The 16,949-nt window shown below is 44.9% G+C and overlaps 1 protein-coding gene across 1 annotated transcript; it reads left to right on the forward strand.

Annotated features, from left to right (window-relative positions):
- Positions 1 to 1,114: 1,114 nt before the first annotated feature.
- Positions 1,115 to 7,737, forward strand: LOC124701218 (protein HLB1-like). The gene is made up of 14 exons (XM_047233267.1): positions 1,115 to 1,434; positions 2,781 to 2,900; positions 2,994 to 3,063; positions 3,245 to 3,355; positions 3,613 to 3,696; positions 4,350 to 4,400; positions 4,967 to 4,996; positions 5,091 to 5,153; positions 5,267 to 5,332; positions 5,458 to 5,574; positions 6,167 to 6,202; positions 6,758 to 6,877; positions 6,984 to 7,154; positions 7,371 to 7,737. Exons 1-14 carry the CDS (start codon positions 1,130 to 1,132, stop codon positions 7,479 to 7,481), a joined length of 1,455 nt encoding a protein of 484 aa, XP_047089223.1. The 5' UTR covers positions 1,115 to 1,129; the 3' UTR covers positions 7,482 to 7,737.
- The last annotated feature ends 9,212 nt before the right edge of the window (positions 7,738 to 16,949 follow it).

Consider the following 16,949-nt stretch of genomic DNA (forward strand, 5'->3'; position numbering starts at 1 on the left):
ACCTCTAGTGAACTCGTGGACCCCGGTCCATTCTTTTACATTAAATACAATCTATCGCAATACTTGTTCTACTTGTTTTCTCGCAAACAATCATCATCCACACTATACATCTAATCCTTTGTTACAGACAAGCCAGGTGAGATTGACAACCTCACTGTTTCGTTGGGGCAAAGTACTTTGGTTGTGTTGTGCGGGTTCCACGTTGGCGCCGGAATCTCCGGTGTTGCGCCGCACTACATCCCGCCGCCATCAACCTTCAACGTGCTTCTTGGCTCCTCCTGGTTCGATAAACCTTGGTTTCTTTCTGAGAGAAAACTTGCTGCTGTGCGCATCATACCTTCCTCTTGGGGTTCCCAACGAACGTATGAGTTACACGCCATCACTAGACTAACTTGAGACTGATAAGAGTGCTTTGCTAGCTCATGTGCCACCCGATTGGCATCTGTAAGCAATGGTTGAAGGAGAAATGTGGTGTTGTATTCATCTTATCTTTATGTAACGTCCATTCATGACAGTATATGGGCTTCGAATTTCCATATCTCCATTATACTGTAGAATGGATCAACTCGCTATAGAAGGGCATGCCCAATGCACTGTCCTAGAGGTGTTGCTTCACACCTTTAGCTAGGTTCGGGTGGTCCAAAGTAGGTTCGGATGAGGAGGCAGCCTCCTCTTCAAGAAGTGGGATCTTCAGGTCTAAAAGCATGCTTTTTGGAGAGAGAAAGAGATACATAGTGTCATATTTGTGGGGTTCCTTCTCTTTTTCTCTGACTAAAGTTGTAGCTTTCATTGGAGAGATAAAATTCACCATGTTGCTTCTTACAACTTTTTTATATAGAGCAGCTAGTTGTGTATGCCACAATTGCTCATGCCCGAATGGATCAACTCTAGTGAATCTGTTACCGATGAACATTCCATCTGCAAAATGAGCTCCAATTCTCTGACCCGCTGACTGGTGGGGCCACTCGCGCGGTACGACGTGGCAAGCGCCTCCTTCTCCGTCATCGGTCGGTCGCCTCCTCTGTCCTCTCCCCAACAGCCACAGTTCGACGCCACGAGATCGTCCCGCACTTCACACCAGCCAGCGATCTCCCACTCCCAGATCTCCGGCGCCCGCCCCGAGCACCAGATGCCAGACATGGAGGAGTCCGCGCAGCCGACGCCCGCCGACCCCTCCGACCCGGAGCTCCCCAACGGCGCGCCCGAGCCCGAGCCCGTTGCCGACGCGCCCGCGTCCACGCCGGAGGAGGTGGCGGTGGAGGAGGAGGTTCCGGCGAGATCGGCGCCGTCCGAGGGCGCGGGGACGAATGCGGACGGCTGGCGGCCCTACACCATGGGCGAGCTCCTCGGGGAGGCCGCGGAGGCCGCCGCCGCCGGGAGATCCGAGTACGCGGACGGGAATGGGACTGGATCCGCCACCCCCGAGCGCTCCAGGTCAGCGCCGCCGCCTCCCCTCCCCCTCTCTGCCGTTCGGATCTCGCTCGGCGAAAGCGGTTGAGCGGTCATACACACCGCGACCTCCCTCCCCCCCTAGTTTCAGCAGCCCCGCCACTACTGCCGCTGGGTTGCTTGGCTGTAGTCTGCAGAGCTCCGTTTAGATCTGGCGCATTGCGCTGCTCTCAGCTCTGTCCGGCGGTCGGTCGTTGCTGCATTGAATTGCCCAAGACATTTTCCTGCAATTGCGCGTGAGTAGACTGAATAATGGAGCGAGCGGCTTTGCTTGGCCAACTCCCTTGCTAGTCAGGTTTCAAGTCGGGGGTTGGTTCAAGGATTGAAATCTCTTCCACTCGCACTGGTGTTTCCTGTTTCGACCTTTGATCGTCGACTAGATGCGGTGATTCGTGTTCTGTATAGTTTGGATATGAATTGTGCTGGCTTCGGATGGCTGGCGCGCTAGTAGGCATCGCAGGTTTCATGGTTTTATCGTACCAGTTGAATATCAAAAAGTAAAGGGCGAACACATTTGAAATCACGCATTACAGCACTCACATTTGATGTGTGTCAAGGAGGGATCTGGGAGGTGGAAGGTTCTGGAGGAGGTAGGGGAAGAAGGGGCGAGTAAGAGGAAGTGGTGAGGTGGGAGGCTGACTTTGACGGCAACCGGTGGCAGTGAGTTTGCAAGGGGTGCCTGAAGGGTAACAGGTGCCCTGTCGGGCTTAGGGAGAGCTTTGCTCGGGGTACCGTTGTGCCTGACCTGACGCTGAAGCTGGTGACGGTGAAGAGGAGTAGCGCCAGGCTTCACCAGTGGTGGAAGGAGGAGCGGGGAGTCGTGCTGTAGCAGTTCATTCTAATATACTACGGATGCTTGAATAGTCTAATTACCTGTGTTCATGTGTAGTGATTTTTTTTTTCTACAGTCAATATGAACGACTTCATCTTTTCTATAAATTTGCTGTGTTTCGTAAGGAAAAAAAGGCTAGGAATTGATACCACCCTGTTTCTAGCCTCCAAATGATATGTAGGGCATGCGCAACTACGCTGCACACGTGCGCTCAGATCCCGCAACGGCAACACCATCACTAGAGACCGTGTTGTACAGTGGTGGACTGTTGTTTGCTGCTGCCTGCTACGTGCCTATAATCTTGAATTACTGGAAGCGTTTGTTAACTTGTTTGACTAACGTTGACGATATTATGACTCGATTTGCTTCTGAACGGTCCCTAATTAACATCAAACAAATTTCGCTTACTTTCTGCACGGCTGGATCCTCATGGTTGATTTGTGCTTAGATAAATAGTTAACAACAAAAAAGATTCAACTCTTCACTCTGTTCATTTCAGCCAAGACAACCTGCAGCTGTCATCCCATCACGACGTTGCCATGGACTTGATAAATAGTGTCACTGGAGTTGATGAGGAAGGTCGCTCTCGGCAACGTATTCTTACCTTTGCAGCCAAAAGGTTTTTATTTCTGTCTCTCCTGCTTAACCCAATCTTGTTGTTATATTATATTTAGCTCAAACTTTGCATGATTCCTAAAGCTATGCTTTGCAGGTATATAAGTGCTATTGAAAGAAATCCAGAAGACCCTGATGCGTATTATAACTGGGCTCTCGTCCTCCAGGTAAAATTGCATTCCTTATTTGCAGTATACACCAGCTTTTGCATTGCCTAAAGATGATTGTTGCAGGGCTTCATTCACCCTGTTGCCTAAAGCATCCTAGTGAAATGATGTTTGCAAGAGAAAGAAAACTCGTGCAGAAGTTTCTTTATATATATATAACTCCTTTTCAATATAATTGCAGGAAAGTGCAGACAATGTGGATCCTGACTCCGATTCTTCGAAAGATTCATTACTTGAGGAGGCTTGCAAGAAGTATGCAGAAGCTACACGACTTTGCCCAACATTGTATGATGTAAGTTTACCCCTATGAAGCTCCGACCCTCTCTTACTTTTATTAGTCGATGTTCTGAACTTGACTGGAAATTGTTAAGAAATTTTGCCTCATTATAGCCGAAGAGAACAAGTTACAAATTTCCGTGGCATGCACTACTAATTTTATATAGAAACCAACGAGATGCTATTAAATGTCATATATGCATTTATGTCTCATGCTATTGCGCTACTTTGTGGAGAAATATTGCATCTCATGCCTTTTTTTAATCCTTGTAGGCATATTACAACTGGGCTATTGCTATTGCTGATCGGGCCAAAATGCGCGGGCGTACCAAAGAGGCTGAAGAACTCTGGCAACAGGTCAAAAACAATGTTAATAAGTTTGCTTGATTCTGCAATGGTTACACTTTAATTATGTTGCTCCAAAGGGCAAAAGCATTCAGATCTTTCCTGTGCTCTATACTGATATATTCCAAATTCGCATCTACTGATTCAGTATCCAGTGTTTGTGTTGTTCTAATTGTGAATTGAAAATGAGCAATGCTGTTTTCTTAAGTTGCTAACCCCGTACTTATGATCTAATGATATTTAGTTCAAAATCTTGGTTGAATCTTGATTTTTTTTTAAATAGGAGCTAACAAATCATAATATCTGTAAGTGCTAACTGGGTTGCAACTCTTAGCATTAAACAAAGCATATATTTAATCCTTTATTGTTTCCTTCTTTTTTGCTGCTTGCCATTCTTTGTTAAGAATAAATTCTACATCATATTCCCAAATATTTACTATTTAGTTGTAAAATGGTCTAGTCCCGTTTTCAACTTTTATAAATAATACTACTCCCTCTGATCCATATTAGTTGCATCTTCTAAAATAGATGTATCTAGACATATTCTAGTTCTAGATACATCCATACTAGTGTCAAGTAATATGAATCGGAGGGAGTATATTATATGGTTCAAATGCAAGATTTTGACGGGTTACTATGTACTCATGGTTTTCTTCAATTTTCAGGCTATAATGAACTACGACAAGGCAGTCCAGTTAAGTTGGAATAGCCCACAGGTCAGTACCGACTCTCTTGACTGATTGAGTAGCAAAATAATAAATGCTCCTCATAGATTGAAGTTTTGGAGTTAAAACAAGCGGTAAATAAGGTCACCTTAGGCGACCAATGGACTATTGTTGCGTGCAATAGTCATCAAGAACACCAGAACATAAACGCGCACCATGACCTAACATATGATACACAGATAAACAGTGAGCTTTACTCCACACTTTCACAGTTTTAAGGTTTCACTGCAGAAAACCTTGTGAGAAGCTGTACATTTGTTTTTCTGAGAAGCCAATCTGTATGATTTGGTACACCTCCATCATGACCATTTCTGAGAACACTGTTTAAATGATTCTACTCATTTAGTGCCAAATTTATGCAAATTTATCCTTTTTTATACATCAAGTTACTATGCCTTTTCATTCCATTCTCTACAATAAGATCTTTACATTCAAAACCCTGTGATCTTGCATGAAATAGTTAATTTCATCTGGTTGTCCTTCCATCCTCTAATTTTCTCTCATTGTCCATCAATCTTCATTCTTCTACTGTTGTTTGTTCATCTCTTTGATCGCAGGCTCTCAACAATTGGGGCCTTGGACTACAGGTACATTAGCCTACACACTTTATGTCAGAATGACTAACTCTTCATCCACATTATGATTCTTACTCATTGCCAAGAATATATACTTGTGATGCAGGAATTGAGTGCAATTGTTCCTGCTAAGGATAAACAAAAAATCATCAAAACAGCTATAAGTAAGGTAGTTGCACTTCAAATTCTATCGTTGGGAGAAATCACTTCTGAGCAGTGTTTTATTATCATAAAATGTATCTACAAGTGCTCAAACTAAGAATCTTTTATTTTGTGGCACAGTTTCGTTCTGCCATCCAGTTGCAGTTCGACTTCCACCGGGCTATTTACAATCTGGGAACTGTGCTGGTGTGTTATCTTAGTCTATTTAATATGACTGGATTTAGACAATACTGCTTCAATTTGAATGCATGTTAGCTTATTTCAACTGTGGTTAATGACAATTAATGCCGTTGTGTTCCTTTATGCTGCAGTATGGCTTGGCAGAGGATACCTCAAGGTCTGGGGGCGCAGATAACTCTCCTAGTGACCTGTATAGTCAGTCTGCTATTTATGTCGCAGCTGCTCATGCATTGAAGCCAAATTATTCGGTATGTGGATTTCTTTATTTACCACTGTGTTGCCTGCCAATTTGGTTTGTTGGTTCTTTCTGGATGCTTGATATGGCATCTTTTTTAAGCAATTCAGTCAACTCATGTAAAAGGCAAAATATGACTTATCTTTAGTCCATTTCACTAAGTTGTGCAAGTCTGAGTGTTTGGCAACAATGTTGTGGGCAAGTCTGTGTTCCACATGTACCATGCGCAGTCCCCACTAGATGCCCACTGTCAAGCTCGTGCGCTTGATTGTTATAATATCTTGAAGCAGCAATATATTTATTGATGCAGAACTGTTTACTCGTTATCCATTTTAATTGTTTCTGGATTGTTGTACTTGTATGTGCGTCTACCATCTTTAACATGATTTCAGTTTTCAACAGCCACATGAGCTTTGATAGCATCTTTTAGCTTTTATAAGTGGTACTCAAAGGAAGGAATTCCATTGTCATAGGCAAGAGTGTGGGCCTTTCATCATGATTTGTCTATGAGCTTAATTTCCATTAGTTGATTATTTGATTGATTAATATTTAGGCATAACAGTTGTCAGCACCTACTGAAAATGCTGTTGTTTTGCACAATGCAGGTTTATCGCAGTGCTCTACGGTTAGTCCGCTCAATGGTAATTTGGCAGCTCTAGGCTTTTTAAGTTTTGTTTTACTCTACACCGTCTACAATTTGTGTCATATGTTTATCTTAGAGCAATCTAACTCTTGTATTTGACTGCTGTTGGTGCTCTGGTAGATATTAGATGAACCTGAGATGTTTTGTAATGTTGCTATTAGCCAGGTGTTAGGACTAAATGTAAATAGGAATATAGGATCCTTGATTTTGTGAGTTATCAGTGATATCCTAAAAGCTATGCATACTTATGAAATGCAGAGCAGAAAACTAGTATGATAACAAAAGCATACAAATCATGAAATGCCTCAGTTTGCTAAGACGAGTCAGCAAAGTAGAATGTGAACACTCTGAACTTGTGAGTGAGCCTTTCCATTAAAACAAGTCTACCCTCAGTCTGTTAGGACTGACATAATATTCATCTTCCTTTTGTTTTATATTTGTTTGATTTTTCTTGTTAATTATGCATATGTCACGAAGTCACATCAGTTCATCTCTTGTCTGCTTCATAATTCTGGTGTTAGTGACATCGCCCTTGTTATGCTATGTTTTGCAGCTACCTTTGCCATATTTGAAAGTGGGATATCTGACTGCTCCTCCAGCAGACGACCCCATTGCACCACATAAACTGTGGGAGAGATCACAGTTTATCCTAAACCATGAGGAACTCCAGCAGGTATGTTTTGTGTTTACTGATAAAATATAACCGAGTTATTTCTCTGTATTCATGTCACTACTAGGATCCGTCTTTGGTCGATACTGATTTTGTAATCACAAATTAGGTCAACACCTCTGAAAGCGCTCCTGCCAAATCGAATGGGCTTGTGGAGAAAACCAAAAGATTTATCAAAGTTGATGTTGCAGATATAGTTTCAGTGTCTACATGCTCAGATCTTACTCTACCGCCTGGTGCTGGCCTTTGTATAAACACAACTCATGGGCCTGTGTTCTTGGTATGTACCTTCTCTTGTACTCTTGATTTGATCCCTTAATTTGGATTTACCACCTTCACAGGATTTTGAAGTGGAAACTAGAACAGTTTACTGTTCCCTTGATAAGTGTTTGTTTTTAATCCCTTCACTGTCTGATGGTTCTAGCCAAGCGGAAGAGTTACAGGAAAAGGAAGTGTTTTGAACTCATTATCCATGTTTTCCTTTTTTGTGTGTCAGGTTGCTGAGAGCTGGGAGTCCCTTGATGGTTGGCTAGACGCTATACGCCTCGTGTACACCATATTTGCTAGAGGGAGGAGTGATGTCCTGGCAGGCATCATCACCGGCTGATGGTCTTTTTGTTGTATGTGTGACTGGGTAGAGCAACATATATCATGTATTCTTGTCAATTCAACCCCCTACACTTGATTTTCATGTATCCCCTTGACTGCTCCGATGTGTATTATTTCACAGCTTGTGTAGAGTGCGGTATTTACCGTCTAATTATAGGCTCCATACCCATTTTGTATTGTAAAACATACACACGCTACTCAAGTAGCCTTCCAGATCAAATGGCTGTATGCCTGTATCTACTGCCATTTGTTTCGACTCTCTTGCATTGGAACCTCTGGCGTGGCTTCCCAAAAGGAAAGTGCTGAGGATCCTTCGGAGGATATTCGCCCCCGAACCTCCGCCTCCCCTGCCCGACACGTGTCCTTCAGGACCACACCCATGTGAAGCACTCCGGTTCCCCCGCGCACGCACAAAAAGAAAAAAATAAAAGCAAAACAATCCCCATAGACAGGGCAAACACGCCTCTACTGGCCGCACATTCATCCCCCGACGCACGGACCTCGCCGGCGATGCATCGACTCCGGTTGGCAGCACCTCCACCAGTCTATGCAACATCGGGACCTTGCAGCACCGCCGGTAGCACTCCGACGGCTGAGAGCACGGAGGCGGCGTCGAGGTCAGCGGGATTACAACACCACCACGGATCTTGACGGCAGGCTTGCAGCATGGAGGTGGCGCCATCAACGGCGACGTTCACCGCTCGCAGCTCCAACCGCCGCTTGCAGCTCCAGCGGCGTAGCGTTGCAGCTCCGGCGGCGCACCATTGCAGCTCCAGTGGCGTACCATTGAAGCTTCGGCCGCTGCTTGCAGCTCCGACGCTGTAGCTTTGCAGCTCTGGCGTCGCACCATTGCAGCTCCGGCGGCGCACCTTTGCAGCTCCGGCGGCCACCGTTTGCAGCTCCGCTGGCCAGCCATTGCAGCTCCGGCGGCCATCGTTTGCAGCTCCGCTAGCCAGCCGTTGCAGCTCCGGAGGCCACCGTTTGCAGCTCCGCTGGCCAGCCATTGCAGCTCTAACGGCTAGCGTTTGGCGGCCAGGCATTGCATCTCCGGCGATGCACCAACTCAGCTCTGACGGTCAACGTTTGCAGCTCCGGTGCCGCACAATTGCAGCTCTGGCGTCGGACCACTGCAGCTCCCGCGTCGCACCTTTGCAGCTCTAGCGGCGCACCACCGGTGACGGCTGGTAGCACCACCATCTTCCCCCTGGAAACACTTCTCCTAAGTGCAGGAAGCACCCTCGCCCTCCCTTGGTAGCTCCTCCATTACCGCTCGCAGCACTCTTGGCGCCGCTCGCAGCACCCTTGGCGCCGCTCGCAGCATCCCTGGCGCCGCTCGTAGCGCCGCCGCTCCCAGCAACGTCGACGACCCTCGCGGCGCTGGCTCCCTCTTGCTGCGACGAGCTGTCGTCCTCGCATCAAGGCGGCGCTAGCTTGGAGCGACGGGAGAGGGTGAGAGGTGCTCGACGGCGGAATGGCGAGGGGATGCGGAGGTTGGCATGGTGGAGGGGCGGTGCGCCGGTACGGCTCGATCTGGCCGGAGGAGAGAGAGAGCGCTGATGAAGATAGAAAGGGGAAAATTTTGTGGAGAAGAAAGGAGAAGGCTCAACGTGGTGGGTCCACCCGTTTCCTATCGACCACGCGGAGGGACGCGTGGCGAGCTCTGGAGTCGGAGGTTGCTAGCGGTGTATCCTCCGATGGTTTTAAAGCATTTTCCTTCCCAAAAGTGTATGGTTTGGAACTTCTGATTTGTGTCTTGCTAGAGTCAAATTGCACATTGTATCGGGCCTTTTGCTTTCTCCGTTTGGTATCCCCTGATAGACGGTGAGCCAGGGGGGAAAGAAAGGGACAACGGGAATAGCATTGGCGAAAAACGCAACTTAATTGCAGAAGCGAGTTGTGGCCAAGATCGTGCGGTTGCAGATTTTAGAAAGAAAGTACTTGCCGAAGAATTCCAACAAAGATAAGGCAAGCCCGAGAGTCATGAAGCTCAAGAACATTGCAAGCCGCTGGGATTTACCATCGGCTGAATTTCTCCTTTGGGGATCCTCCAGTTGTCGGCGTTCTTCTTCCGGAGGATTCCTTTTTGCACAAATGCTTCAACTACTTGCCGAGCCGCTCCACAACATCCTTTAACTGGCATCTTGCAAGATTGGGAAAGGCGAACATGGAAGCAGAAGAAAAGAGGAATGGTGAAGATAAATGGCCTGCGTGGTGAAGATAAATGGCCCGCGTCGCGTGATTTTTAAGGTGAACGCCGGACGAGAAATTACCGCGAAGGAGAACCAGACTTGAGGTTGGGTGGTTAGGAGGATACTCGGTAAAATGTGGTCTCCTCCATGAGGCCTTAAGATGCCTCTATGAAGGCCATGTGTCCATTTCGTTTGCTGAGTGCATTTCATCTATTTGTAATGTATTCCTTGTTTCCCGATTGTTTTTTGGGCGATACTCAGCAAACTTCAGACCTTTGCCAAGTATTCAAGTTTTTATAAAATCTTAAAAATAATTGTGAGTGTTCACAAGATGTGTTGCCAGAACCCGAACCAAATTGGAAAGATTCATAGAAAACGAAAAAGACAAATTGGCATGTGAACAATGTCATTTGTGGTATTGTCTTTTTGTGACACCATTCACGTTGGATTTGTCTGGTTCTAAAAATGTTACAGGTTGTAAACAAAAATTTTTTGAACACTCAAAATTACTTTTTAATTTTTTCGAAGCTTAAAAATATAATTTTTGAGAACCGGAACCATGGTATCATTTAGTGACTGATATCACTAGATATGTTGCCGGCCTGATAGGCTTGATGTATTCAATAAGGGTGGCAAGAAAATCACTCCAAACAAGTACCTAAGTCAAATCACATAACAGATTTCTTGAGATGATCAACATAGCACGTAGCCACTTCTTCATCCTCAAGTGAACAGCACAAGCTTACAGAAATCACACGTACACAGAGTAAACAGGAAACTGAACAATTTTCTCAGTAAGTACATATCTTAAGATTTTTATTCTGTGTGAATGAAGAAATTTAGAAACTCAATATTCCCAATTCAACATTATTACAAACCATATCAAACTACTAAATCCAGGGTCGACACTCCACAATATTACAATACAGGCATCCGTCATAGTTATTGTTTATCGTTCTACAAATTTTAAAATCGCAAGAAATACATTAATTCAGCGCTCTACAGCTAACGTTATTTTGTGATAAAAAACAGCTAACGATATTAAAAATCATCTGATTGTCTCCTCCAGGTGAAGCGTTCTGCTGTACGGTTCCTGCCCCGTTCTCCAATGATCAAAACCATCGTCATCAAACATTACACCTGTTTTTTTTACAGGTTGGCAAAGGGATTAAGAAACATAAGCGGGATCTCACACTTATGGAAGCCACGCACACACGGGTACGCACACACACACGTACCTTTCATGTTGATGTCTCTCTTGTGAATGTGCTGAATCTTTTCCCAGTTTGGATTTTCAATTGTTTGACATGACCTCGTGAATACCTCGCTGCAGCGCTTGAGTTCACTCCTCAATGGACTGGGGCAGTACGGGAAGATACTCAATATTAGGGAAATGACAGACGGACAGTTTCTTCAGTAATTTGAGATGCACCATAGTGTCTGGCAAGGTGACCCAGTCGCATCCCCGAAGTGAGAGAACACGAAGGTCTGAGAAGACCTCAAAAACTGGAGCAAGTCCCAACAGGCTGCATCCCCGGAGGTCAAGTACTTGCAGGCGATTTGGGCCACCATTCTGCCTACCCACCATCCAATTAGGGTATCTCGGACCGCTGTACTGTGTGAGTATCAGTTCTTCTAGATCCTTCTGGGGACAAAGACCCTCAAGTACCTCTAGTTTAACTTCGGGACTGCAGCTATTTTTATCATAATAACCCCAGCTGTCCTCAGTATCCCAGGACAGTGCCAGCCCTATGAGTCGCTGCTTATCAGCTAGCCTAGCTTGGAGAGCTTCCTTCTTGCTTTTAACAATTCCAAGACGACTAATGGACAACCTACCACGAAGATTGTTTAGGTCCCTCAGCTGTTCTATGTTGTGACCGTGTTTCTCACTTAAAGCGAGGGCTCCCAACTGCTGTGCCGATGTACAGCTGACAGTGTTCACCACGTTCCAGAACTTATCGGTCTCTACGTGCCGCAAGCTAACCAAGTTAATCTTATCTTCACCTTCGCAGAGCCGAAAAAATCCGACACTTCCAAAATCAATGGTCTGAATCTGGTGAAGCTTTTTAAAAGAGGCTGGTAGAGTTACACAGGTTGATGCTGCGCCATGGATCTTCAGAGCAAGGTGCCGTAGATGCTTTGAGAGACCAATAATAGATACCAAGTCTTGGGCCACATAAGGATCAATAAACCTTATATTCAGGACCCGCAATTTTTGCAGCCTCGTGAACATTGTCTTGAGAATATTCTGGCTATCATAGCTGAATCTTTTAATGATGAGAGTGCGCAGGTTTTCCAATTCAAAAGTCTCCAAATCAGCTTCCTCCTCTACATCAAATGTATCGATATAAAGATGACGAATACCTGGAGGAACTTTTCCCTTCAACGCATTCTCGATTCTATGGCAATCACTTCCAGCAATCCTCTCCGCTAAATCATGAACCAGATCATGCATTACATAGAAGTCCTCTCCCCAGGACTCCTTTCGTAGTTGCATGAATGAGATTGACACAAGTTCATCAAAGTAATCCTGACCAACATCTTCCATTTCCTCCCCTGCATTAGTACTTCTTATAAATCCTTCTGCCACCCACAGTTTAACTAACCCATTACGTCTGAAATGATATCCTTTGGGAAAGATACTACAGTATGAAAAGCAACGTCTGAGCTGCTCATTAAGATGCTGGTAGCTCCATGACAGAGCTCCCATAGTCTCATTTAAAAGGTCCCGATCTTTAGTCCTTCTCCAGTACTCAACATTTTGTCTTTTACGTAGTTGTTCTCCAACTGTACGGGCGGCCAGAGGCGATTTCTTCAACTTCTCCGCAATATTTTCGCCAATATGCCTGAGTGGGCTCCCATCTCCGCCATGTCCAAGTGCATAATACAAGAATAGCTCATTGAACGTACTATCGTCCAACTGACCTATTGGAACAGTAATATATCTCACATCTGGACCAAGATCTGAGAATGCATCTTCATTTCGACTTGTTACTAGGATCTTGCTTCCTCGCTTTGCCCCCTCCAATACAGAAAGTAATTGTGCTTGATTCTGCTCAACAACATCCTTACTGCACCAAACATCATCCAATACCAAGAGAAATCTTCTGCCACTCAGTTCCTCTTTCAGTGTATCTTGTAGATAACCAAGAAAAGACCCCTCCCACTTTTCATACAATGTTGCACTATCCAATAGTTCTTTTCGCTTCTCATCACATGCTTGTGCTGCAAGTGCTTGAATCATTTGCCTGTAAATGTCCCCCACACTAAATTTTTTAGAGACGTGACTCCACATTAGACAGTCAAAATGGCCCTCCTTTTCCTCTTGGGCATAAACAAACTGTGCGAGCGTTGACTTCCCGGATCCACTAATGCCATGAATTCCCACAACGGAATAACATAGACCGCTTTCCGTGTTTATCTGACCATGACCTGCCTTCTCATGAAGCATTGCTACGATATTTTTACGCTCCTCATCTCGTCCAATTACTTTTACCAGGGAAGTTGCTGTAGTAGGTGAGGTGGTAGCAATAGGTTCTTTCTCATTGCCTTTACTTACATCGGACAAGTTCAGCGATTTCAAAATTTGGTGTGCTTCATTCGTAATATTTTCTATATTCTCTAGACTTGTCTTCAACTGTTTTCTTGACATACCTGCCTCCTGCAAAACAAAATCAAATGCAAGGATATCAGAGAAACGATAATATTAAAGCCAGCAGCCATCTATATAAAAATGTCAGGTCATCAAAGGCTAGCCTTGTTAATTTCTTGTACAATACTCCCTCTGGTCCGGTATTCTAGGATTATTAGGAATAGCAGCGCGACTAAGGCGTAAAATTATTGGCTAAACTGGATCACCTCTTGTGGTACGTATTCACCAATCAGCAGCCTAATATTATTTTTTCCTTTAAGTGTTGCTATTAAATAGGGCAAGTGAATCGTCGGTTTGGCCCACCGCATGTAGAGAAAACGTTTCATCTTTCATGCAACCTAAAAAATAGGAGAGAGAGAGAGAGGCATGTTCTGGGACTAGGATTAATTATAGGACGTGATTAATTAGGCAATTAAGAAAGCGGACCTTATTTCTTAAGTGTTTTGGAAAAAATAGTTTTTCACTAGGAGCTCAGAATACCGGACCGAATGGAGTAGAGTTTTTCCTCCACTAGTAGAAAATGGAGCATCCATCTAAGCCTTTGGTACCGGTTCCCTTACGAACCGGTGCCAAAGGGGTCTTTTGCACCGGTTTGGGGGCTCAGGCGGGCGAGGAGCTCTGGCACCGGTTCATGAGGGGCTTTCATACCGGTTCGTGTTACGAACCGGTACGAAAGGTCTTCAGCCAGAATTACAGGCGCGTGTGGGGCCAGGGCTGGACCTTTCGTACCGGTTCGTGTTAAGGGTGTCACCATATAATCACACCGCGAGCCCGTCCCTGGCTCCTTCATCTCATTTTTCTCTTCTTCCTCTCTCACACTCTAAAATTTTTTACACCTCTCACACTCCAACAAATCTCTATTTTTTCTCCACCATTTTAACAATATTAAGGGCATACATCTATCCAAGGGTTAGCAATATCATCCTTCCGTCCGGCGTTCCTAATTTAGCTCATTTCTTTGGTAGTTTTAACTCGTACTCCGTACTATTTTTCTAGTGCTAGGAAGGTGTTCGATGAAATGCGTAAGTTTGGGACTTTATTTTTTTATATGCAATTTGAGCTGAAATTATGGTATGTTTTGTAGGTTTTAATTAGTATCATCCCCGTCCTCACCGCCGTCGATCGCCAGCGTCGTCCCCTAGCCGGCACCGTACCACCTCGGTGAGCCTCTTCTTTTTTGTAAAAAAAATTAGTTTTATGTGACGAACTTGAATATTAATTAAGTTGGTCACTCATATATCCATGATGTTGTGTAATTAATGATTTTTGATATACATATATAATGCAGATGAGTCGACAATGGATGTACGGTGACCGGTGCCATCCCCACTTCATTAATGGCATGCATTATTTTCTCAACGTGGCTGAGGCAAACGGGCGATCGAATGGTTTCATCTATTGTCCATGTAGTTCTTGTAAGAATATGAAGGATTACTCTACCTCAAAGACCATTCACGTCCACCTGCTGGAGAACGGTTTCATGCCCAGCTATAATTGTTGGACCAAGCACGGAGAAAGAGGGGTTATATTGGAAGACAACGAAGAAGAAGAGGATAGTGACAACTATCCTGTATTCACTGAAGACGGTGATAGTAGAATGGGGGAAGACGAAGCTGAAGAAGAGCCCATTTTTGATGAGCCGATATTTGATGACCCGGATGACGATTTGGGTCGGGCCATTCTTGATGCGAAGATGAACTGCGGAAGTACAAAGGAGAGGTTGAAGTTGGAGAAAATGTTAGAGGATCACAACAAACTGTTGTACCCAAATTGCGAAAATGGCCACAAAAAGCTGGGTACCACGCTTGAATTGCTGCAATGGAAGGCAGAGAATGGTACTTCTGACAAGGGATTTGAAAAGTTGCTGAAAATAATAAAGAAGATGCTTCCAGGGGAGAACGTATTGCCATCTAGTACGTACGAAGCAAAGAACGTTGTCTGCCCTCTAGGATTAGAGGTGCAGAAGATACATGCATGCATCAATGACTGCATCCTCTACCGCAAGGAGTACGAGAATTTGAATGCATGCCCGGTATGTAGTGCATTGAGGTATAAGATCAGGCGAGATGATCCTGGCGATGTTGAGGGCGAGTCCAACCCCACGAAGAGGGTTCCTGCGAAGGTGATGTGGTATGCTCCTATAATACCACGGTTGAAACGTTTGTTCCAGAACAAAGAGCATGCCAAGTTGTTGCGTTGGCACAAAGATGACCGTAAGAAAGATGTGATGCTGAGACACCCCGCTGACGGGTCGCAGTGGAGAAAAATCGACAGAGAGCTCAAGTCATTTTCAGATGACGCAAGGAACTTAAGATTTGGTCTAAGTACAGATGACTTTAATCCTTTCGGGGAGCGAGCTCCGGTCATAGCACCTGGCCGGTGACTCTATGTATCTATAACCTTCCTCCTTGGTTGTGCATGAAGCGGAAGTTCATTATGATGCCGGTGCTCATCCAGGGCCCGAAGCAACCCGGCAACGACATTGATGTGTACTGAGGCCATTGGTTGAAGAACTTTTAGAGTTGTGGCGTGAAGAAGGTGTACCTGTGTGGGATGAGCACGAACAAAAGGAATTTAACCTACGAGCGTTGTTATTTGTAACCATCAATGATTGGTCTGCTCTTGGTAACATTTCGGGGCGGTCAAACAAGGGATACAATGCATGCACACATTGTTTAGGTGAGACCGACAGGTAAATATTTGGGAAACAAGAATGTGTACACGGGGCATCGTCGATTTCTTCCAAAACAACATCACGTAAGAAAGAGAGGAAAGCATTTCGGAGGTGAGGCGGATAACCGAACGAAGCCTACCCGCCCTACTTGGGGAAGTTATATATGATATGGTCAAGGATTTAAAAGTGATCTTTGGAAAGGGTCCTGGCGGACAATCTGTTCCGCATGATGTTGACGGACACGTACCCATGTGGAAGAAGAAGTCGATATTTTGGGAGCTACCCTACTTGGAAATTCTTAGAGGTTCACTCTGCAATCGACGTGATGCACGTGACGAAAAATCTTTGCGTGAACCTGCTAAACTTCTTGGGCGTGTATGGGAAGACAAAAGATACACCGGATGCACGGCAGGACCATCAAACTATCCACGAAGGAAACAACCTGAATCCAGAGAAGTATCAAGGTCCTGCCAGCTACGCTCTTACCAAAGAGGAGAAGGAGATCTTTTTTGAAGTCCTGAGTAGCATCAAGGTCTCATGTGGCTTCTCGTCGAATATAAAGGGAATAATAAACATGTCAGAGAAAAAGTTTCAAAACCTAAAGTCTCATGACTGCCACGTGATTATGACACAATTACTTCCGGTTGCATTGAGGGGGCTTCGCAGGAAAATGTTCGAGTACCCATTGTGAAGCTATGTGCGTTCCTCAATGCAATTTCTCGGAAGGTGATCAATCCACTTACTCTACAAAATTTACGGAAGGATGTGGTCCAATGTCTAGTCGGCTTCGAGTTGGTGTTCCCACCATCCTTCTTCAATATTATGACACATCTCCTAGTTCACCTGGTCGAAGAGATTGGCGTTCTTGGTCCTGTATTTCTACACAACATGTTCCCCTTTGAGAGATTCATGGGAGTCTTAAAGAAGTACGTTCATAACCGTGCTAGGCCA

The sequence above is a fragment of the Lolium rigidum genome, chromosome 3 (assembly GCF_022539505.1).
Source record: "Lolium rigidum isolate FL_2022 chromosome 3, APGP_CSIRO_Lrig_0.1, whole genome shotgun sequence".
NCBI classification, from domain to species: Eukaryota; Viridiplantae; Streptophyta; class Magnoliopsida; order Poales; family Poaceae; genus Lolium; species Lolium rigidum.